A 24,834-nucleotide genomic window follows, 5' to 3' on the forward strand; every position below is an offset into this window, starting at 1 on the left:
ACACACCATGTCCCCTTAGAGGCTGTGTATAAATTATATACCATTTCCTGAGAACTACACACAGACAGAATGAAATAAAGAAGATAAGAAAAATGAGTCCAAGAAAGACCAAAAAGAAAGAAAGAAAGAAAGAAAAAGTGTAGAGGATGTGATCAATCACTAACTGTTCAAGATAAGGAGTGTTTGGCCATTGTTTGATGGGGTCTGGTATTAATTAGCAGTAGTAGAGCTCTCATTGTGTGACACCAGTGCTCGGCCTTTCACAGCTCATTACTGTGTGTCCAATCAGTGTGACTGCTGTTTATTTATCCACACAGCCAGCCTTGGCAGCCATTTGGCAGTTTTCTTCACTGGAGAGCCTTAAACACTCCCACATTGAGCTGAATCTGCACAGACATATTCAACAACATATTATCAGTCAGAGAGCACCATCTTATAATCATCTCTTGATGTTTACTCAATTGTTTTCAACATTGATAATAATAATAAATGTTTCTTAAATCACCAAATCACCATATTAGAATGTTTTCTAAAGGATCTGACACTAAAGACTGGAGGAATTGCCCCAGAAAACTGCAATATTATGTTCACAATATCACTGCTTTAACTGTATTTTTAATCAAATAAACACAGCCTCTGTGACCATAAGAGGTTTTTCTGGTTAAAGATGCATTCACACTCCATAGCTGAATCTACAGTACAATGAGGACTTAAAAGATTAAAATGCAACAGGAAAAGAGAATTATGTTTGGATTTTGATTTTATTTTATTATAAACACTTCACACTCTTGTTGGTTTCAAGGTACGTTTCCAAAAGGAAATTCAGGGCACTTGGGAAAATACAATGCGGACCACTGAGCTTACTATGAACATAAATTTACATAGACAGCACAATATTAACATCATCATCTGAAATGCAAAGACCATATTGGATCCAGCACATTCCTGATACAACCATGCGTTCATGTACAACAACACATTCAGACACTGAATAAATAAATGCCCAACAATCTGATGATCCCTTTAAACTAGCCCATATTTAGCATCCGATTCCTCATCGTTGTGTGAACAAACAATCTGTATTTACAATCCAAATATATTAAATTCAGTTTTCCCTCAGATGGAGGACACGAGTCAATACAAACTCCCCACTCAGTGGCTGACAATCACCTCCACTGATCTTCAGTCGAAGCGGAGGTTTATGATTGCTCTCTACTGGCTTGTAATGTAATTGCACAACAGTGTAAGTAGACGGTAAACAATGTGCATGCATACCATGCGCTATAGACACAACACTGTACAACATCGAAACAGCTGCAGCATGATACTTTTCTTTAACTGACTCGAATACGAACCGCAAGCATAATCCATTCAACACTAACACATCTACTGGAAGGGTGCACAAACTTATGAGCGCTACCCCAGAGAGTCATGGGAGGAGAACAGCATGCTGACACAGGTTTGTTCGCACTAAAATGGGAAGATCACCACTTAATATATATGACTAAAGGCACTTTAAACCAGGGAACAGACATAGTTCCAGTCTCCATATATTACGAGGATGTCACAAACAATATTCATACTCAATTTACCCATACAGGAAGAACACAAAACCAGAAGAGTGCAATAAATGGAAACATAACAGGAACAGACCAGTAGAGACTTCTGGAGAGCAAATGGACTTATAGAAAATATTGACTAATAACATTGAAACATTGATCTTATTGATATTGATATAGTGAAATACTGATATTGTTTGACTCTATTTTCTGTTCATCATTTGTCACTGTATTTGCTCAAAGGATGCTTTTAGTACTATAGTTTTGTACATAAAAGTAGCAGGAAAGATATGTGGAATATTAGAAATGGTGATTGCATCGCATTCTTGTCAAACATATATTACAGAGTTTTTATTTGTATGACAGATATTGTGTCTTGCGATGCCTGAAGACTCTAAGTCATATGGCTTTTCCAGGGTATGTGCAAATTTGTATATTTTTTTCCCATTGTTGCAGTTTGAACAGAATTAAACCATTTTTATACTGCCGCTGGACACTGAAGGATAGTGGTAGAACTTTGTGGTGATAACAGAATGCAAACCTGTTGGCATTTGAGGAATACTGATCATTAGAGTTTTGAATGGATGTGCTGATGTGGATGGCAGAGTTTAGATGAATTTGGATATTCACTCTGCAGCCATCTGCTCAATGTGGTCACACAGCAGCTTGTATTGCTCTAAAAAAGGATGATAAAAAGTGTGAACCATATTTATACAATCTTTATTGTTCAAATAGTTTTTTGACAGAAATTAATACTTTTATTAAGCAGTATATTAAACTGATCAAAAGTGACAGTAAAGGCATTTATAAACGTAACAAAGGATTTCAGTTTCAAGCAATTCTCAAAAATCCTGAAAAAAAGTATCACATTACATAAAAATATTAAGTAGCACAACTTAGACAAATATTTTTTTGTGTGCAAAAATTTGGCACAGAAAGCTATAAAGTGACTTTACCTTCATTCAGATTTCCAATGACTGCCTGTTTCTTCAGGAAGTCATTGCAGAGTTTCTTGCTCAATCCAAAAGCCACCATGTTATGGGTGAATGTTCTGAATAAACAGAAAAAAATATTTCTGTGCGTATGAGCATACAAAACAATGGCCGAAAACATGCAGTGAATAATTGTCTTTTTTTTTTTTTTTTTAAATTAGACCAATGCCATGTGACTCACCCCAGCTGACCAAAGGTGATGTTCTCATTAAATCTGGAGCTATCGTCTTTCTCTTCCTTGGTCATATGACACCACTTTTCTCTAAATGCACAAAAACAAAGGGGTCACTGATATTTCTCTCACAGACTTCTCTTATCAAGTACATGAGACCATCAAAATAGTCTCTTTCATAATGTTAAATGTTACTCAAACTTTTAACATCACATCACAATAAATACTGGGAGGTTAGAGAGTTACAAGGTGTGAAAACAATCATACAAAAGAACAAATGTGTATTAGCCATTCATTGGTGCACATGCAAAATCCAACAAAGATTTTATAAAAAGGTTTAGTGAGCAGTCAGCGGTAGCCATGATTCACGAGTCAAACAAAAACAAGCCAAAATTGAAACAACAGAAAGCACATGAGCAACACAGAACCACAGTATAACTCAGCTCTCGAAACAGGTTAAAATGCTCAGGCAAAAAATCAATGCATTTTCCATGTGCAAAATGGTCCTTTCCTAAAAATAGATTAAGTAAATTTGACTAAATAAAAAAAAGAAAAAAATTTGCCCATGTCTTTCACTAATATATAACTGTATTCTGTTCCAATGCATTTTTTTTATTTTCATTTTTTAGCCCATTTTATCGCCTACATTTACAACACTACGTAAATGTAATAAAAGTAACATATCTCTTCAACAAGAAATTTCATGACTGAAAAACCATTTATGTCTGTAGCACAAACAGTGTGGGATGAATTACTGGTCAAAGGTTAATACTTACGGCTTTCGATTTGACAGAACCCTTAACGGCAAGTATGTCCACTAGTAATAGTTATGCTTGGCTTAGTAAACATCTCTAATAGTTCAAGCTGTTCTTGGTTAGCAGTTGACGTAGCAATGAACAGGCATTGGATACAATAGACTCTGAGGGCATGCAATAATACAGCAAATAATGCAGTGTCAATGAGAAAAATGCAAATAGTGAATACTGTGATCTCACTACATCTCATTTTGTGTAAAGTAGATCAGTGGTTCCCAGCTGGTTCCAGAACACAGATTTTTACAATAACCCCGAAACAATCCCAACATTTTTTATGGTACAAAAGTAAACAAAAATTTCCTTAGTTAAACATTGAAATGTAGTAATATTATGGTTTTCAATAACAGGGGCATGTCATGCAACCTGTCCATGCAGGCCAGATGAATTTGAAATACCATGCCCAAACACTGTTTGATTGGATGCAAAAGCATGTTTTCTTTGTTTTTTCTAAAACTTAATAAGCCTATTTATTTTTACTATACTAGCTGCAGGAGTGTATGGTTGCTTGTATTTATTAATACATTTTTACAGCACAACTATTAGTATTTTAGTATTAATAAATATTGTATCTGCTTTTAATGTCCAAAATGTCAAAGTTGTGCAATGAAGACAGCATGATAAAAAAAAATACAATGCAATACGCCTTAGGCAAATATGAGTCACGAGTTATTTGGAGGACCTAGTTTCCTTTGAGTACGGATGAAAATGTTATCAGAATGTTACACAGCTTCCTGACTGGAACCTGCACTGAAATATAGAAAGGGTTCCCACTTATTTTGACCTGAGAATTTTCCAGTCAGTGAATGCTTTCACAATGAGGAACTTCTAGTTTGTCAAATATTTTAGAGTGTAGCTAGAAAAAAAGTATATATATATATATATATATATATATATATATATATATATATATATATATATATATAAATAATTTTATTCAGCAAGGACATATTCAATTGAAAAAAAGAGGCAGTAATTGATGATAAGAAATGTTTTTTAACTATTCAGCTTCTGGTGAGATGTTTTAAATCTTACCGACTTCATTAGTGTTAGTGTATATTAAATAATGAAGAGTTCATATTTAAGATTTTATTATTATATTTCTTATTAATTTTAATTATTTTTCAGGACTGGAATATAAAAAAAACCCTGATATGTATACGTTTTCTATGACTATGAGAACCCTGTGCAGAGTGGAAGTATATTAAACATTGGCCTGATTCTGTCAGTGTGTCATCCTTTTCCTAAACTCCCTCCACTTTCTCCTCAACGTATCCTCTGCTCATCTTTCACTCTTTTTTTATTCTAATTGACTGTCTCTCCTCTCCTCTTTAATCCTCCGCTTTCTTTGGCTTTCCTCTCTCTATCTTGCAATGTCCAGAGCAGCAGACGGAATGAAGGACAGACCTTTCATCTTTCTCTTCCTCAGCCGTCCGCCTGCGTGAGGCAGCAAGGCACAGGGAGATAAAGGGTTAAAGACACATGCAGAGAGAGAGAAAGAGCCACTAAGAGAAAGAAAGGATGATGAGCAGATGAGCAGTGTGGAACAGTAAACCATATGAGCACAGAGAAGGACTTCAGGACTCTTCCAGACATCAGATATTTCCACTACAAATACAGTGCAAGACACGCGCCTCGGCTGAAACTTCTGGGTAGTTTATTTCAACATCACTAACAATCTATCAAACACAAAGTAAACTCTAGATCTCTCCCTTTGGATTTAATAGACATACAAACAAACACGACAATCTTACATGTGCATTAGGTGCCGTGCAAAGTCTGTTTAATAGCACGTTATATCAGGAGAAAGAGAAAATAAGAGTTACAGGGTTTACTGTGAAAAACCCTGCACTCTCTCACCTCGTGGTGGGGGATCTTTTATTTCTCTCACAGTGGACAGCATCGAAAAACGCTGCGTTCCAAAACCTCAAAGTGTGCCTTTTAAAAAAAAGACAGGGAAACAAATGAAACCAAAGCAACATTAGCATCTATATGTGGCAAGTGATCAGACCTAGTGCCCGAACAATGTTAAAACTGCTTCGGAGAACTTTTAAAATACCAGCAGACCTTGTCGATTAAACCCACCAGCCTCCTTTTTTGCTAGGCTTCAGTTTGTCTCATTGCAAACAGATTTTCTGTTTTGTTTTACAAAAGATGACTTTTTGCTGTAATCTGACAACATTACTGTAATGCCAAACAAATTGTGATACATTATTTATATTAACATTTACATTTATTCATTTAGCAGACGCTTTTATCCAAAGTGACTTACAGACTTATTTATATAGTGTAAAATACTGTAATATTATGTTACTATTTGTTTTAGTAAATTTACACTAAAATTACCATTATTAGTGTTTCCACAACACTAGCAGCACGACTCATTTCAACACTGACAATAAAAAGAACATTTCAGCATTAGAATGATTTCTGAAGGATCATGTGACACTGAAGACTGGAGTAATGGCTTCTGAAAATCCAGCTTTGCCATCACTGGAATCAACTAGATTTAAATAAATCCACATGAATAATAACAACAACAAAAACAACACAAAAAAAAAATCCAATTTAATTTCTTATTCTTGCATGAAATATGATTATGATGTAATCACTGTTACATTGGTTAAAACATATTCAGTCAGTTGTTTAAAACAACTTAAGACACTGACAGGATGCCGCAAATGCAGTCCATAAATGTTTTTTTTTAAAATAACATGAATATTTAATGAAAATGCTAATTATGCGAAAGTATACATTTTTAGAAATAGCTTCAGCTGTTCATTTGAATAATTATGACTGACAACCTACCAAATGGGCTGCTGTTTCAGGTGTGTGTACAGGTAAATTTTCTCCTCTTCTTTTCTATCCGGGGAGAGTGGGGGAGAAACTACAGGGTACGCAGAGATTAGCACATTTAATAACTCAAACATCTGCAGTACACATGTCTACAGGGACAATCTCTGTGGGTTAAGGGTCTGGCTCAACAGCAGAGTGGTGGAAGCTAATGAATGGTTTGGGTAACCAACCCAGATTCTTAACCACCAAGTCAAATAATCAGTATATATAGAGAAAACCCTAAGTGAGACTTCTAAAAAGCGGTAAAGACATGACAAGAGATCACCACAGGTGAGAGGAGAGAACTAGATGTTAAAAACACAGTGGTGGTTCATCGTGAACTACCTGGAGTCTTGGTTTTCTGTTCAGCAGGTTTGTCTGTGTCTCTGAGGAGGACAGAATGAGAACCGGATGGGTTTGTGAACAACAGAAGCGTCACTAATTAAGAGAGTGAGTAATAGCTATGACAAAATATCACCCACTCATTCTTTCGGCCCAAAGGTCCTCTCAGTTTACTCTCCAGACCCCCAAAGAATCCTTTAACATCGGTTTTAGCTGAGGTGTTTTTGAGCAGTCGCTCTGCGATATCCTTCTTCCCAGAGAGCCAGACCTTTCCACTGCGCAGATACGAGTCGATCCCCCCGCTGGGCCTCTCCAGCAGCTCTGCAGGAGACAGCTGGGACTTACCTGTCACACACACACACACACACACACACACACACACACACACACACACACACACACTAATTAGAAATTCAAATTAATCAAAAAGGCACACTAGGCAGTCACACACTGTGTATATTAGGAGTGGGATTCTCTTAAAATTTGAATTCTACGATTTGATTCCAAAACGATTCATAACATGAGAACAAAAGGGATCATTAGCATGATACATAATAATTAAGAGAAATTAATAATTAATTGCAAAAAAAATTTGGTGAATTTATTTAGTGAATCACAGTTCCGCTCAAAATTTGGAGTCAGCACGATTTTATATAAAACATATAAATAAATAAAAGATATTTAGGCTGCAATTATTTGGGGAAAAAAATATTGTGAAATATTTTTACTATTGAAAGTAACTCCTCTATATTTTAGTTATATTTTTTAAAATGTAATTTATTTCTGAGATGTCAAAGCTCATTTGTTTTTAAAAGAACAATCTATTTTTAAAATGTAAATCTTATGTAATACTGTATGCAATTACTGTTCCTTTTAAACAAATAGCTAAATGCATCCTTGCTGAATAATTATTATTAACTTTTATTAAATCATATTTACTTTTGAAATGTACTGTATATGCACCTTTTCCCAGATCACTAGTTTTTATACAAGGTCATATAAACCAACCTCCCTTAAACTAATTAAAATGGCATTGTTACATTTTTCCAAAACATAATAAGCGGCAGTGCCAGTAATGTCTGAGTCATAGGCTGTAACAGGAAGTGAGAGGAGGTCTGGACATTTCTTTATCAGATTCTTATATTCTTTACAACACCACAGTATGCTTGCTTGATATTAATGGTGAACTCTCTTACCCTTGTAGTAATATGTGAAGCACATGGTCATGAGGTGTTTGGCTGGGGCATAGTCATCCACCTGGTGACATCTGTCAATCAATCAAAAATTGGTCACATGTGAGTCTCACACTTGCCGCAAACTGACTTGCCAAGAGTTCTACAGACATTTGGTAAATTTACTCTTAACAGTTTGGTTTGGCATTCTATATAATGTCAAACACTCATCTGAGATATTATCGCTGATGTACTTACTCAAATAAAACAACAGCGAAGGACTGAACCAGCCTGTAGAATGTTTGTTCACTTACACATTTGGAGTGACAGCGCTGCAAACACAAAGCATTGCAATCATCACAACGTTGTTTGTTGATGCACATTTTATTGCATGAGTTTTCTTTATCTTTTAAAAAGGGATTGGTATATTAAGTCTAAATAGACAGTGCTTGATGTTTATAGTGTATTTTATGATAACTATGGGCGAAAGTAATTTTTATGTTATGGTAGATAACCAATAAATTGCAGTTATTAAAATAATAGAAAAATCACTCTAAATAAATTAAAAATAGAACACAAAAAACAATGATTTTAAAAGCATCTCAACATTATAAGATTACATTTAACAGTGCTATTAAATTATTACTGTTATTAAAGATTACATTTTTTAATATTGGCCAACATTTTGGTAATTTTGTCTGTTAAGTAGTCAAACAATTTTCAACACATTTTTCAAACAATGGGTGTTCATTATTTGGTGTTGCTTAATAAAATCCTATGTTGCAAAAAAAATTTCCTCCTAAATATGTTTGTATGGCAATTGTAACATTTTTTGCTATGTTTAGTATGTGCCTGAAAAAAATATGCTCTTTACTGCTGCTTTTCACACATACGGTGTGAACTCTCCAACTTAAATAGAGGTGAAAATAGAGAGATGAATATGCACTGTTTGCACACAGTGGTGTTTTAGTGTTACTTATATGCTATTACATTATTCTTTAATATTTTGAATTAGCTTATACAGTGCCCTCCACTAATATTGGCACCCTTGGTAAATATGGCTGTGAAAATAAATCTGCATTGTTTATATTTCTGATCCTTCATTCAATAAATTGACAGAATTATAATCTTTCACTGAAGTAAAACAATTGAAAGTGGGGGGAAACTCATATTATGAAATAAATGTTTTTCCCCAATGCATATTGGCCATGATTACTGGCACCCCAATAATTCATTCAAAATCATTATCTGTAAAATATCTCAAAAGCACATTACCATTCATATAAAAAAAATTATGTAAGAAGACTAGAAGCATGAAATTGTCCAGCCATGGCTTCCTGTTCCACAGGATTATAAATATGAGTAACACAAAAGCCAAATTCCCGTAATCATCCATCACAAGGAGTTAAACCAAAGAATGTAGTTCTGATGTGCAGAACAAGATTGTTGAGCTTCACAAAGTAGAATGTGGGTGTAAGAAAAGAGCCAAAGCACTGAAAACCCCCCATTTCCACCATCAAGGCAATAATTAAGAGGTTCCAATCCACCAAAGATGTTACAAATCTGAGGATGTGTGTCTATATCGTCCTAATGCACGCTGAGGAAAACTATCTAAGCTGTTATCTTGGGAAAATGATCTTGCAATAATTGGGTGCCAATAATTGTGGCCAATGTGAGCTAGAGAAAAACATGTATTTCATAATGAGATTTTGATAGGTTAGAATTATGTGATTTTTTTTTAATGAAACATCAAAAGGATAAACGATGCAGATTTGCTCATATTTTCCAAAGGTGCCAATATTAGTGGAGGGGACTGTATTTGTATATTTTTAGTTTTCATTTTAATTATAGTTTTAGTTTTAGTCATTTTATGTGCGTTTGTCATTTTTACTAGGTTTTTTATATATATATATATATATATATATATATTTCTATTTAGCGTTTATTTTTATTTCAGATTTAGTTTTAGTCACTTGACTTCAAATTAGTGCTTTAACAAACCAAACACTTATTTATTTTAGTAAGTTGCCAAGGCAACCATTCTAAATTTCATTTAAGTAGTACGTTTGTTTTTTTATTTTACATGTTTAATCTCAATATTTATATTTGATTTCAATTATCAAAAAAAGATTTTTGAAAGTACTGGTTTTAGTAAAACGATAACAACACCGTTCACACACCTCAGGTGCAGGATCTGTGAAACAGGTCTAAGCCATTATCCAAAATGACCATAATAACTCATACAATTAGAAAATAAAATGTTTTGAAATTGGAATAGAAACATGCAGTGATTTTGTTTTCGTGATTGCTCAGTGTGGCTGCTTTCATACCTGCGCACTGACATATTTGGCAAACCACTCCCTGCCTTTGCCGTTCTCTCCAGTGCACAGCTCTCCAAAGTGAGCTTTCTCCTCCTGATCAAAGTCCTCCCTGAGAGAGGAAAAGAGAATTAAAGGAACCAGGAGTAGCAGCAGGAAGAGAAAGAGACAGGGAGAGAGGAATAAATGCAAACACACATCAGTTGACATGTGACTATAATTCTGTTTGAAATTTCTTACTCATTCAAGAGAACGGTTCACCTACAAAATGAAGATTTTGTCATCGTTTACTTGTTCTAAACCCCTATGCTTTTCTTACTACCATGGAGAACAAAAGTAAACAAAGGGTTGTCAATCTCCAACAGAGACAAAAAAAGCATTAAAGACTCATAAAATGAGTCTATGTGACTCATACACGATATTCTAAGCCTTCTGAAGCAACACAATAGCTCTGACTAAGGAACAGACTGTAACTCTAGTTATGAATAAAAGAGCAGCATGAACATTCTGCGAAAAATCTATTTTGTGTTCATGGCTAGTAGTTTGTGGAGCAAATCACCTTCCATGGAAGAGCTTTGCCACGTAGGCTTTCATGAATGCTCTTATCTCCGTTTCTTCTGCGTCCTCGGCGCTGTGACTGGAGCAGGACGAGGACCGCCGTGTGCTCGACGGGTGCGATGGCGATCCTGTGTCATCGTTGTCGCTGTCGGCAGATTCGGTGGCATCACTATCATCTTCTCTGTGGGAAGTGTGTGTGGGGGCCATTGGCTCTGGTAGAAGGGGCTCCATGGTGGCGTGGCTCGCAGGCTCAGGTAAGAGAGGCTCGGATGAGAAAAAGCCTGCCTCACTGGGAGGTCCAAGAACAGAGGGATCTGTCCCTTCTGGGGGTGAGTCAAAGTCTATGAGGTTGTTCACCACGGCCCCCTCCATTCTTTGTTATGGGGGTAATTCAGTCACTAGGTGAAATATGATGATGTCAGCTGAAAAAACGCACAGAGGCAACCGCTGTTTGTAGCTCCACAATTTAGTCACAGCAGCAGGACCTAAGAAAAAAAGCAGCTTAATTTATAAATGAATATAACATTACTTAATCTATGTTTGCGGTTAAACTTGTTATTTATTAAATCAAAGAGACAGTAAAAACAGTAATACTGTTACATAAAAAATTTAAATAATTCAAATATTTTAATACATTTAAAATTTATATATGAAATGCAAAGCTGAATATAAGCAGCCATTAATATTCAGAATTCATTCTAAGACACTTTTTTTTTCCCAGACAGTTTTCTTATTAGTCTTTGGTGACTAGAAAAGTTCAAAAGAACAGTATTCATTTCTATTTCGGCACTGAAATCTTAAAAAAAGTAGGTACTAATTTCTTTAAAAAAAAAAAAAAAAAAAAAAAAAAAAACTTACTGACCCCAAACTTTTGAATGATAGTGTATAATATATTTTTTATATTATTTTGTTAATTATGTTATAACACACATACACACATTTTATTAATTATAATAAATGTTAATCATTGTAATAAATATATACCATCAAGCATTCAAATCATTTTCATGAAGTGTAACATTATGGGGGAGTACTTTAATGTCCTCTTTTGTGGTAAACTTCCTTGCAGCTGTGTTTATACAGACTGAACACAGCAGTGTCCCTCAGAGCCTGTTAATACGATGTTACATTATGAAATCCATTGCACAGTTTAGGAACTGGTTGGATCATGAAAAGTAGTTTTTTGGCTATCAGTTAAAATGATCCATAAATGATAACTAGTGAGTACCAACCTTAAGATGCAGTGGACCATGCAAGGCTACCACAGGAGCAGCTTCTGTAAGTCAAACCGAATGAAAACAATATATGAATTCTACACGAAGAAGAACAATCATTCATGCTATACTTGAATGATTTTTTTTACAAGACTTAAAACAACACCAGAAACTATATTCCCTTAGGCTTTTGACAAAATCCTGAGAAATGCATTAGGACTGAGAGGACGGTTACATAATGCAGAGCTGGAGGAGCGTGACTTGGCTGGCTGCACACAAACAAGTGCACACACACACACACACACACACACACACACACACACACACACACACTCACAATGACCAGAGTCAGAGAGGGTGTCAATTTGCCACAGCCTATTTTCACTTATCTTTGAGAAGCACAAGGCAGAAAGAAACAGCTGTGTGTTGGGGTAAGCATGGCTTGCTTCTCTGGGAGAACATGTTTTCTTGCATTTCATACATTTAAGCATTCATGAGGGTAAATGCAAATGCTGCAATATTCCTGCCTCCCTGCACTGGAGCACTGCCCCCTTTTTACTCCATCCATTCATGAGAATGCCCCTTCACCCTGAGCCCAGCGCAGAGCATCTGCTGTCAGAGTGACGGGACACTGCTGAGCTGGTCCACTGGCTTGAGGGGCTGAATGGGTTCAGGTCACCAAAGCAGTGCAGTGCAGTGATATCAGAGTCAGCAGTGCAGAGAGAAAGATAATTACATGTGTGATGAATGTCTCAGGGTGGGAGATATTGGGTTGGCTTGTGTGCAAGGTCAAGCCGGTCAAAAAACTAGAAAACTGGTGAGCCAAAACAGTGGCGTTCAATTAGTTTTGTGTCAAGGCTGTTACACTGGATGGGAAATTTTTTACTTTGGATGTCAAGTTGCGACCCAACATTTATCACACAAAAACATTTAAAAATGTTCATAAAAGCAACACTGAAATTATTAAAAAAACAAAATCAATTATAACAAGATATTAGATAATTATATATGTGTGTGTGTGTGTATCTCACTGATTATAATATTAAAAACTATCAATTAAATTATATATGGTAACACTTTATTTTAAGCTGTCCTTGTTCCATGTTACATGTATTTTTTGCCAAAGCACTGTCAAGTTTGATTAGGCACAAAACCTTTGACAACCGAAGATATAGGAAGCTTTTTCTCCTCCCTTTATTAATTTATTTTGCAATAATATCTATGCACAATTAGATGGTTATTTGCATTTTTATTATTATCTGAAGAACTTACCTGTAACCAACCCTTTGAGAACCAACTAGTTCAGCGATCACTAGATTTTGAATTACAAGCAAAATGCAAATATAGACCGATTCAGATTACATGCTGTAGTAAACAAAATATTTAGGGAACAAATAATTACTAACCATGCATGATAGTGATAGATTACTAACAGATCAGATTTCGGCTGGATTTAAAAAGCAAAAGGTTTCTCTGTATTAATGGTGTGAGAAAGTGTGTCTCTGGTGCAAAATGAAGGCCAGAGAGAGGTTAATTTGAGGCTGTTTCATTTGTATCATTACGTAACATTTTCTCAAGGGAAACCTCACTTGTATATGTCACGGTATCAGACGCTGTGAGCTTAAGACTGCCATCCTACGATTGAACGCAGGGACTGATCAGCTAGCCGCTGACTGATGCCGCACAATCAGACACATAAACAAAGCCTAAATGGATCGATGCTTCTAACCAGAGAGCATCAGATTCAATAAAAGTCACATACAACTACTCTTTCCTGAGACACTGCACAGAACACACAGACTGAGAATTGCTTTTAACACTGAGCTTTTCATCAATGGCTTGCACTTGAATAGGACTTGAAAAATGAGCCTCGACTTGACTGGAAAGATAAATACAGGGCTATTGTGGTGAATTAAAACTAAAACCACTATTACAATTTTTTTAATTAAAATGAAGCTGAGATCAAAAATAATTATATAAATATTAGATAAACACTTTAAAGAAAATGATACATACATTTTAGTTTTTTTTATATATATAAGGTATAAGTTGAAGAACTAAGATGACTAATTAGAAATAAATAAACAACACTAAACACTGAACTTAAATAAAAATAAATAAACCTAATTAGTAATGTTTAAAAATGACAACACACATAGAAAGATGGCTAAAAATTTAACAAAAATTTAAATAAAAAAATCTTAATAAAAGCCAACAGCAAATATCATTTAAAAAAAAATAATTGACAGTATGTAAATAATAACAAACACTCTATATTATTTCACAATGGCTTTACCTCTAAATATAAATCAGCCACTGATCTGAGTCATTTTTCAGAACACATGAAGCAATTATTCACAAGAGATTGAAATGCCGTCTAAGTCAGGTGGCATACCTGCTAATGCAACCCCAGACAGTAAACGGAAATAGAAAGAAATTGAGAAGGAACTAGACTCAATGTAGTTGCAGTTAATACCATGGATTTCTCTAGTGAAAACCATCTTACTCCGCATCCAGTGCTTTAGACCTTTTATTTTACTTGACTTAAAATAGTGCCTGTCAAAATACCAGCTTGTCAAAATACCAGCTTGTCAAAAGACAAATCTAAGGGTCCATTGGAAACCTTTCCTAGAGTCATAATGGCCCTATTTTTAGCCACCATAACAAATACATATTTATATTAGCACCAATTAAAAATGCATCAGCATCTCTGGTTGCTTGTAACAATCATTTAAAAAAATAAGCGCAGTTACATATTTTAGGAACACAATATAGGTTTTGAGACACAGTAGCCATGTTCTCAAAGCTCTGATCATTCATACTTTCTTCACACCAGCACTCTATGGATCAGTTTACTCCTGAAAAATGAAACCTCCCCCTCCACCTTCTTATTGTAAACAACACTGTGCAATCATATGGCACACTTTCATGCGGAAAGCAAGGCGGATAATACTGGAAGTAAGCGAATATCTCGTTCATTCCGTCGCTAACTGCATTTATATAACAGCTCGCGCATATATTTATATAGGTATCTGCCTGCAGCGTAATGAATATCGATAATGATACTTTTTTCATCAGCACGCCATGTTCATTCGCGCTACGTACATAAGAAAATGTCATAATGGACATAACAATAGCGCTGTTCGAACTGTTAACGTCAAGTCCCCTAATAAAGTCTTGTAAGATGACGGTTACCCTGGATGTTCCAGCTGGAGCTTCGTCTTCCAGGCGCGTAGATGCACAGGCTGCTACGAACTGCTCTGAGGCTGATTGTGCGCATGCGCAACATTATCAGTAGCGGACTGGGGAATCCAGTGACGTAGCCTAGATGTCACGTGACTACACACTGCGTATTTTTCACTGTTCACGTTTGATCTCGTCAGTTGTAAACGCATCTTTAAGTTCTTTATTAGAATTATTTCCAATAATTAAATAACACAAATGGACATATGGGAATTTTGGTAAACAGTAACACAATTTCCAGAAATTAATATGTAATAATAATACAGAATAAGTAGTAATATGTAGTAATAATACAGAAATACATTTGGTTTATATATATATATATATATATATATATATATATATATATATATATATATATATATATATATATATATATATATATATATGTATGTATGTATATATATATATATATATATATATATATATATATATATATACATATATATATATACATATATATATATATACATATATATATATATATATATATATATATATATATATATACATACATACATATATATATATATATATATATATATATATACATACATACATATATATATATATATATATATATATATATATATATATATATATATATATATACATATATATATATACATACATACATACACACACACACACACACACACACTGTACTAGTCAAAAGGTTTTGAGCAGTAAGATTATATATTTAAAATAACTGTTTTCTATTTAAATATATTTAAAAATTTAATTTATTCCTGCAATTTCAAAGCTGAATTTTTAGCATCATTACTCCAGTCACATGATCCTTTAGAAATCATTCAAATATTCTGATTTGCTGCTCAAAAAAACATTTATGATGATGATTATCATTATTATTATATTGAAAACAGCGGAGTCAATTTTTTTCAGGTTTCTTTGATGAACAGAAAGTTCAGAAGAACAAACTTTTCTGAAATATATATTTTATAACCTTATAAATGTATTTTGATCAATTTAAAGCATTCTTGCTAAATAAAAGTATTAATTAATATATATATAGCTTCAATCTTTTGAATGGTATATGTAGCCTATAATGTTACAAAAGCTTTTTATTTCAGATAAATGCTGATCTTTGGATCTTTCTGTCAGATCTTACTGTATATAGCCTTTGTATCACACCCATAGCACATCTTGTTTTGGACAAGAATATAATGTAAGGTCTGACAACATCATGTATTTTTATTCAAATTGGCCCATGGAAACCTCTATGAATTCACTTGACTTGGCCAACAAAATTGCTGTGGAAAAATTTAGGTTTTATTAAAAAGTGTTTATGTATTCTACACTCATGGCGTGCACACACATTAGGATAGGTCCCTATCAAGCACTTTACTGATTCAACTTTTCTCCTGTCCTCCTCCATCACTCACTGCAAAGCAAGCCTGTTCATATTTGATTGGCAAGATTTATTATTTATTTACAAACAAATATGTATTATTTATTTGTAATGGGCCTTACTATTTCATTTGTAAAAAAAAAATTAACATTTTTTCTTTCTTATAAAGAAATCTGAAATTATTCTGTACATTACTATGAAATACAGACAAAAAAGGTTAATCAAGCTGCAAAATGTTAATCTGGGAACAATTTCACAGTCAAATAATTATTTGCACACTGACGTAAACATTAGATTTTGTTCATATGTTCTTATTGTGCTTATTGATGAAATAACTAATTAGGTTTTGTGAAGTTCTACAAGCTTTTTAGGTAATTCTTCAGTGAAAAAGAGCAGCTTGTCCATCTTCAGAGCCTGTCCCTCAGTTTGCTGCAATCCCTGGTTCATGTATTTATTAGACTTGTCATACACAGGCCACTACGTGCCAGATTGGGACCATCTGGTGAGCTGTATAAATTAACTAATTATTTAGGGAATAAAGGATCATCATTAACTAATGCTTTGTCCAACAATGGATGTACCACTTAACCAGTATGAATAAAGTTAGCCCAGTATCTCATGATGGTTCTGCATAGCGGTTTTCTTCCTCAGTGAGTGTTCCTGTAGATGATAAAGAGTTGATAACCATAACCACACAACCACTTCATCATTAACATTTTCACTTTTGTTTCAATCATTTGCAGCTTCAAACCCCTGGTATAGTAAATCGTCCAGTACAAATGTCCAGTATATTAATAATTTGCCTGGACAAATAAGTTCTTAGATCTGTATACCGACTTTGATATGGCCATCCCAAAAGCAGGCCCCAAACTCAAATCCAAGTTCATCACCATGGTCAGCTTTCACAAAGCTGGGTCTGTAATCTTTACATATACTTGGCCAGTGCTGGAACTCATACACAGGCAATGCAGCATCTGTGAAGTTAGAACGTAGAAGGATGGAAAATAATAAAGGAAACCAATAGTAAAACATCACTGATTGTGAAATGTTGCCAGTGAAATCGCAACTAACCTCTGTAAGATGCAACCTCAATGAAGGGAACCATCATAAAAAGATCCCCCAGCATCTCAGTAAATGCATTGCGAATGTCCTGTGGAGTTTTAGCAGTTTTTAGGTATTCTTCTGCTATGATTTCATTGACTCCTGACGTCTATGGTGACAGAATAAAGGATTACACATATTCTACCGAGCCTCCTAAATCATATGTTGTACTTTGTTCACTAGAGGGAGACAAACACTAACAAAGAGTTAATCCAACCAAACTCATTTGCATTTTAGTTTCTTAATCACTACAAATAATCTGGAAAGAAAGAAGAAGAGAAGTTGAGTTTTACTCCATCTTTGTTAAAATTGTCCAACATTTGTTTCACTAATTTGTTTCCATCCCTTTTATTCAGTCTTCGGAGAATAAGGCCTGAAAACAAAGTGCATTACTATTTAAAAATAGTCATAAAGGTTCATAGAGCTTTTGTTTCATTTTACCATTCCATACAAAAATATCAGATACTTGCCTGAAGGAGCATCCATCCAAATTCATGGTTCGTTGTTGTTCTTTAGTGACTCCTCTGGTTGAGCTTTAAGAAATTCCCCATCAGCTGTTGCTCCAGGGAAAATGTTTTGCTAAGAAATTAATTTCGTCTAACTATTGGAAAGCATCTCCTTTTAAATTCTCTTCTCCTACCTTTTCAGCTGCATTGATGATTTGTTCCTCAGTCAGTTCTTTAATGCATTTGGTCAGCACTTCATTAGAGCTGAAGTCACATTCAGTAACATTTGCTCCCATCTGATCAAACACATCACATATGATCAGCTTTTTTTCTAAACATTGACAATAATTATCTTAAATTAAGTTTCTTCAATGTGCATTTTCAAAGGAGGTTGAGCTTAAGCTTTTTTATATTGATTAAACTTTTGGGGGTGGATGTTTTTGTACTTTTTAACATAATTTTATGTCTAAATGCTGAAACCATAATGCTTTAAAGACAATAAAGAAATAAAGACAAAATGAAGCGACCTGAGCTAAACTTAACAAGGTTCTAAAATTCTTGCCATCTGACATAATTCTACAGATTCCCTATAAGGATCTACTGAGACATACACATTTATTGTTGCATTTGGACTAAATACCTTGACAAACATCAGAGGGTCTTTAATGAAGTAGCCCTCTGTAGTTGCTACCCCACCCTGAAAGATCGCCCGCTGAAACAGACCCTTGGTCATTAGTGAAAATGTCTAGAAGAACATCTTTAGAACGTGCTTGATCCTTGCACAGAGTATCTTGTGCAGAGAATCTATTAATGGATAAGATCTTATGTTGTTTTAACAACTTGTCTTTCAGCTATTCAGTATTCACTTATTATCATAATTCCAGGGGAAGCTCAACTTACTTGGAACTTATCTTGTTTTGTAAAGACTCAGAAATCATAATATGAATTATTATTAATTAAATCAGGCACATAAATAATTAATATACAACATTAGAGAAAGACAATGAAGATAATGCTGCTTTTAAAAACATTTGCTGACCAGAAAAGAGCCACCGATTCCTCTTGCAGACTGCCTAGCTATGGTGACAGACTGGGGGTCTCCTCCCAAACCCTCAATGTTGTGCTGCACCCATTGTAATGCAACAATCTGTTCTAAGAAACCCCAGTTTCCTTGAGCATTCCTATATCATGTGCTAAAACCAGAAGCATGTGTTATTACTACGCACTGCAGAAGCAGCTTCAGTATGAAACAAGAAATCCACCATAAATTAATACCTGAAGTATCCTAACTTCCAAGTCGGTACTGAATGACAACCACAACTATGTTCTCATATAAGCTACTAATGGGGATACGTCATAAGAGCTGGGGCAATGATCAGTAAAGAATAACAGAATAATTTGTAAGTGAAATTGCTGTCCTCTAGTTTAGATTAGAGAAGCCGTTATTTAGTACTCACTGGAAGTTTATCTGATTCTGATCTTTGAGAAGAAGTGAAAAACGTTCAGATACAAACAGTTTTCTGAGACTGCTGTTGGTATGAAATCCAACATCATTGATTTTAGCATCATAGAAAGAAAATCTGGGTTTTGAAGGCATCGAGAATACAGCAAGAGAAGGTACACTGTAAGAAATGTTTGCCACTTTAATGGTAAAAGACTATGGCAAGTTCCTTTATCATGTACAGTACAGTGAAAAACTGTAATAGATCTAGTGGGACATTACAGTAAACAATTAAAATGCTGTTAAATGTACAGATTTTGGAAGTAAATATGAAAAGTCATGTAGGCCTAATTTACTGTGAAAAAACATTAACTCACATTCCCACATTTATCTGCATTACACTTTTGACACATTTGGCTTTTGGTTTTTAATTTTTGTTATCCGTTATGTACATTTGGGCTTCATTTTACAAAGTACGTTTTCCAGTTAAGGTTATTGCATTATTTTACATCACGTGTGTTACCATGTACAGGTTTATGTTACCCTATTGTGTGCATGACACTTTGTGCCTTTTACCACCTGTATTGATATGGTGGTTATCAGTATATTATAATATACAAAACAGATTGTATTACTTTAGTTATAATATTAACATTATATTGGTTAATGAAAAATACAGTTCAGTCTCACATAACCACAAATACTGCTACACTACTTTTTTTGAGCCTTTAACTTTCATGTATTGGCCACAGATGCTGCCATTCTTTAGAACAACCACCGGCCCAGAGTCTGTACAAAAACAAAAAAATCTGACATTAACACCCATTCTTTGATACAAATTATCAATCATATTATATTATATATTCTTGTACAGTAACAATACTCCTTCAAAAATTGATAAAATATATAGTTGACGCTCAGTTACAAAATATTGTCTTTTAACCTTTAAAAAAAAAAAATTCAGCTGATACATTTGTACAAAGTGGGCGTATTTTATAACTCGAATCTAACAACATGTCGGCATCTCTGTATTCTGCACTGACACGTTTGTTAGATTAGAGTTCTAAAATCTTACATTTATTGGTGAAGTGAACAAAACACATAAATCAAAACTCATACATTTTTAATTTCCATTTATTCCCATATGGATCATTTCATTTGCCACCACAGTAAATTCTTCAGTCAAATGGTTCATGCTGTACCCAGTGATAAAGTGAGTGCTAATGCAGATGGTAAAAGAGTGTCACAGAGGCTCAGAATCTTCAAAGGTAGGGTAATAATTCATGTCGGATGTTGGTTTTATTGAACACGGCTACAAGGAAGCTTGAAGGTTATGAAGTTGAGTGAGAAGTTAAAAGCTGTATCCATTGACACTCACAAGATTTTTATTAATATATATATATATTTTTTTTTTTATAAAAAGTTGTTTGACTAACTGATGGCATGACGGTCATCAACCCTCAACCTCCAGAGGCATTGGTCTAGAAATAGGGGAGGTATAGTCATTTCAATAAACCACAAAGATGGTCAAATAGCTGCTGCTTTTGTCCTTGAAATTCTTCCTAATTTCCATTGAATAAAAATACCTTTGTACTTTAGTTGAGATTAGTTGATTTTTTTTTACATGACACATTCTAGATACCTTATACTGTACATAAACCATAAACTCAAACATCATAATAGTAATTTATAACTTGTATTTTTTTATTTTATTATTTTATAGGATTTATAATTATAAAGCTCAGTCTCATGTATTTTTTTCATTGCTCATTTGGTCAAATATTTATTTATTGATTTTTTACATTCTTTTAATTGTTTATAATGTTTTTACTATGTAGGTTTGTGTGTGTAAAAAGTTAAAAAGTTAGTTTATGATAAATGCATTTGAAATGGGGTGTTCAAAATATAGACTATAGTATATTTTCAGTGTATCCTGCTTTTATTGTATTATGTCATTATTTATTGTCATTATAAATGCATAATACTTTTATATTTTACGTGTTGATTTCATAATGTTTAATCATGAAAGACATGATGAACAACGTTCCTCCAACATAAAGGTTTACAAAGTTAGACATTGATCTTGTAAATAGTAGTTAATAGTCTGCCCAAATAGTTTGCTCTGAACCATGTAATAAATCATGACACAAAACTGAATTATCGGATAGTGTTTTATTCTAGTGTTGTTGCTATTATTTGTGGTTGCATCACAAGTTCCAGGTTGTTAACGAGACATGGTTGATGTATTTGACACATATTCAAATGTTGTGGCTTGAGAGGAATGTATCTACTAAGGAAGCTCATTGCAACCACGTGCCTCTACCATGGGGCATGAGATAAGCTTTTTCGCTGGTCACTAGATGGAAGCAGTGAGTTTTTGAGTAGGTCACAAGTGCCTGCATCTGTGCTAAGAAAATGTTAACAGCATTCTTGCTTTTTTGGTTATTATACAATGATTGACATTTATATATATATATATATATATATATATATATATATATATATATATATATATATATATATATATATATATATATATATATAAATAGGTTTTCAGTATTTCTTTAAATAGAATTGAATTATATTTATTGATTCCTCTGTGAGATAAATGAACAATTATATAAAATAGACAAGGAAAAATAATAAAAAGTAATTTTTTTTTACCACAAAATATTTATCATATAAATTATTTTGCATAAAAAGTACAACAATGACAGATTAATAATAATAATAATTCATATAAATTAGATGTGTTATCAACATTTTATAGAATTTTTGTTTGTATTATGTTTGTTCTATATATATATATATATATATATATATATATATATATATATATATATATATATATATTTACATATATATTTTTAAATATTTAAAATTATTCATTTTATTATAATTATGTATAGTAATACAAATAGCTACTTTTATAGAGTGATATTAGAATATTTTATTAGAATGTAATTAATATTACTATCTATCTCTATCTATCTATCTGTCTGTCTGTCTGTCTGTCTGTCTATATTAGTTCAATAATAATTAGTTATTGAATTGATTAGAATTTTACATTTTATAATAATAATAATAATAATTATCATTATTAATAAAAAATATATTATAATAAATTATAATTGTTATGTATATAAAATCGTTTATGTATAATTTATGCAATACAAAATAACAATAATAATTTTCCATGTACACACATCCTTAAGAAAATTGTTTAGCATGCAAACGAGGCACAAATTGCATGCCTTGCGTGGATGGAAATGTGATGTTTGGGGGATCGAGAGCTTGCTGGGAGCTGCGTGCGGCGTGCGGCATGGCGTCATCCGCAAGGGGCGTGGCGGAGGCGTGTCATAACACATCAGCGCTACTGTTTCATGTGTCGATCGAGCCCTGTTGAGAACTGCGCTCTCTCTGTGCTTCACCGGAGTAGACATAAACAGATTATTAAAAGCTAAGGGTTTAGTTTTCTTCAGTAGCATATGCGCTGTCATCGGCACAGTTTTCTGTGGCTAACGGAAAGGATAGATCGCTTCTCTGTGAAGACGTTGAAAAGTAACTAACGTTAAGCCTCATTTGGACACAGGTAGCACTTTCGGATCTGAATATTAAAGTACAGGTCATGCGGGTGTCCTCGGACGGACAGAGAGCTGTGATCCAGTGCTGCTGTGACTGCTAGTGACTCCGGTGGACTTTTGCCGCAAGCTGAGCAGGAACGACGGAATTAAGCATGTCCCGGAGAAAGCAGAGCAAACCCCGGCAAATCAAACGTAAGCGTCTAAAGTTTCACTAGTAACGTTACCGGTAATGTTGTTTTTGAATAGTGTCTCTCAGTTTAATAAAGTGTTACGTTATTAATGACTGGATGTCGTTGGTTTTGAGCGCAACGGTGTCATGCTTTTAAACAATTTCGTGGAAACTGACAAGATCTTTCTATTGACACGAGGCACGCTCTAACGTTAGATGTGCGAGCGGTCTGTTCTAACAGTCCTTGTGTTGGAATGGTTTTAAGACAGTAGAAAAAATATAAACGGCTATATTTACTTACAATCGCCAAAGTAACCAATAGCTTTTAGGACGCGCGGCTCATTTTGTAAAAGCGCGCATCACATGTCAACACCGCTGAAACTCGCGCTTTATTTTTCAAATCCAGCGGCGATAATTGTGTGAAATAAACCCGTAACGTAAATAATATTTTAGTTTTTAATATGTAAAAGTGTTTTCGTCTGCTGTGTAACCCTGGCTTCCTGTTTAACACTGTTGTGGAAACGTCACTGTTCTCTGAAAAAGACGATATAAGTTCAGATAAACAGCGATGCGATCTGAGTCGAGATAACTATTAAAATTGGATCCTTTATTTGTTTTCTGACTGTGGCTGCACCAAGGCTGCTGTTGCATTTTCCTCTGGCTTTTCAGTTCTCTTTCCAGAGATGAGATGTCAGATAGTTCGCCCAGCTGATCTCTCCACATGATAGAGGATTACAATTGGATCTTCTTTTTTTTCCCATCTATCCATTTTAACCCTTTGATGTTCAGGCACCATTAGTTGGTCTTAAAATGACATTTTACTGATTGCATGCAAGATATGAAGTTCAGTCATAATTTCCACACCATAATTTTGCTGCCAACCTGTATGCCTTCGCCTACTTCTGTGGCACACAAAAGGAGAAATTTCGAAGAAAATCATGGTTGCTAGTTTCCATTTAATGACAATGAATGGTGGCCGAAGCCCGGCTTAAAACAACGCTAAATATAAAAGTGGTCTTAAAGACTTGTGCACTATTTCAAGGCATAATCTCTTCTTTAAACTTTCCAGAGTAGCAATGTTTTCAAATATATTAAAGGAAATAGTTGACACAATTCAGAAAACCAATCAGAATTATTTGTTTATGTATTGTACTGATTTGGTTCTTGAGTTCAGCTGACTCCATAAACTGGTCGCAACCGTTAACGGCTCACTGGAGTATAAGATTGTAAGTGAAAAACAACTTTGTTTCTCACACAAAGCAATCATAAGGCCAATCATAAGGCTGTAGTGCGCTAGTCTTATCAATCACTTTTATTATGATTTTGAGATGTTCATATCATCCTTTTTGAGACTTGACATCTTCGTTCATCGTTAATTGTGTTTGGAAAAAAGCTACCGTTTTTTGACTTTCACTGATGAAAGTGAAAAAATGTCATACAGGTTTGTAACAACCATGAGGGTGACAGAAATCCATTTTTGATTGAAGTAGCCCTTAGCATAGTGTGG

The 24,834-nt window shown here is 34.2% G+C and overlaps 3 protein-coding genes across 6 annotated transcripts in view; 1 reads left to right on the top strand and 2 right to left on the bottom strand.

Annotated features, from left to right (window-relative positions):
* Positions 1–742: 742 nt before the first annotated feature.
* LOC113061490 (uncharacterized protein KIAA0513-like) lies at positions 743–15,286 on the bottom strand. 4 transcript variants are annotated; one of them, XM_026230638.1, is made up of 15 exons: positions 15,170–15,228; positions 13,247–13,339; positions 11,993–12,036; positions 10,762–11,245; positions 10,215–10,314; positions 8,143–8,216; positions 7,909–7,979; positions 6,853–7,057; positions 6,716–6,756; positions 6,344–6,422; positions 5,396–5,473; positions 4,943–4,972; positions 2,733–2,813; positions 2,516–2,610; positions 743–2,235 (listed from the first exon to the last, which is right to left on the bottom strand). In XM_026230638.1, exons 4-15 carry the CDS (start codon positions 11,130–11,132, stop codon positions 2,186–2,188), a joined length of 1,275 nt encoding a protein of 424 aa, XP_026086423.1. In that variant the 5' UTR covers positions 11,133–11,245; positions 11,993–12,036; positions 13,247–13,339; positions 15,170–15,228; the 3' UTR covers positions 743–2,185. The 4 variants fall into 4 exon arrangements, with proteins under 4 accessions (XP_026086423.1, XP_026086422.1, XP_026086424.1 ...); XM_026230637.1 differs by lacking the exon at positions 13,247–13,339 and having other exon boundaries at positions 15,170–15,285; XM_026230639.1 differs by lacking the exons at positions 4,943–4,972; positions 13,247–13,339 and having other exon boundaries at positions 15,170–15,285.
* Positions 15,287–16,833: 1,547 nt separating this feature from the next.
* LOC113061256 (carboxylesterase 5A-like) lies at positions 16,834–18,020 on the bottom strand. Its single transcript, XM_026230293.1, has 3 exons — positions 17,658–18,020; positions 17,420–17,560; positions 16,834–17,246 (listed from the first exon to the last, which is right to left on the bottom strand). The coding sequence occupies exons 1-3, from the start codon at positions 17,710–17,712 to the stop codon at positions 17,203–17,205; spliced, it is 240 nt and encodes a 79-aa protein (XP_026086078.1). The 5' UTR covers positions 17,713–18,020; the 3' UTR covers positions 16,834–17,202.
* Positions 18,021–22,941: 4,921 nt separating this feature from the next.
* The window catches only part of LOC113061491 (zinc finger protein ZFPM1-like), a 68,577-nt gene continuing 66,684 nt past the window's right edge, over positions 22,942–24,834 (top strand). The window contains exon 1 of the mRNA XM_026230641.1: positions 22,942–23,350. Coding sequence (XP_026086426.1) covers positions 23,311–23,350 — 40 coding nt within the window. The 5' untranslated portion in view covers positions 22,942–23,310. The remainder of the gene's footprint in view (positions 23,351–24,834) is intronic.

Source organism: Carassius auratus, chromosome 43 (genome assembly GCF_003368295.1).
Source record: "Carassius auratus strain Wakin chromosome 43, ASM336829v1, whole genome shotgun sequence".
Taxonomy (NCBI): domain Eukaryota; kingdom Metazoa; phylum Chordata; class Actinopteri; order Cypriniformes; family Cyprinidae; genus Carassius; species Carassius auratus.

Coding starts and splice junctions, on each gene's coding strand:
- LOC113061490 (XM_026230637.1), bottom strand. CDS start 11,132: ATGGAGGGGGCCGTGGTGAACAACCTCATAGACTTTGACTCACCCCCA. Junction 2,611..2,732: donor ATCACCTTTGGTCAGCTGGG/GTGAGTCACATG, acceptor CTGTTTATTCAG/AACATTCACCCATAACATGG. Junction 2,236..2,515: donor CATTGGAAATCTGAATGAAG/GTAAAGTCACTT, acceptor ATCCTTTTTTAG/AGCAATACAAGCTGCTGTGT.
- LOC113061256 (XM_026230293.1), bottom strand. CDS start 17,712: ATGCTGGGGGATCTTTTTATGATGGTTCCCTTCATTGAGGTTGCATCT. Junction 17,561..17,657: donor TGAGGTTGCATCTTACAGAG/GTTAGTTGCGAT, acceptor CTAACTTCACAG/ATGCTGCATTGCCTGTGTAT. Junction 17,247..17,419: donor GGATGGCCATATCAAAGTCG/GTATACAGATCT, acceptor TATCATCTACAG/GAACACTCACTGAGGAAGAA.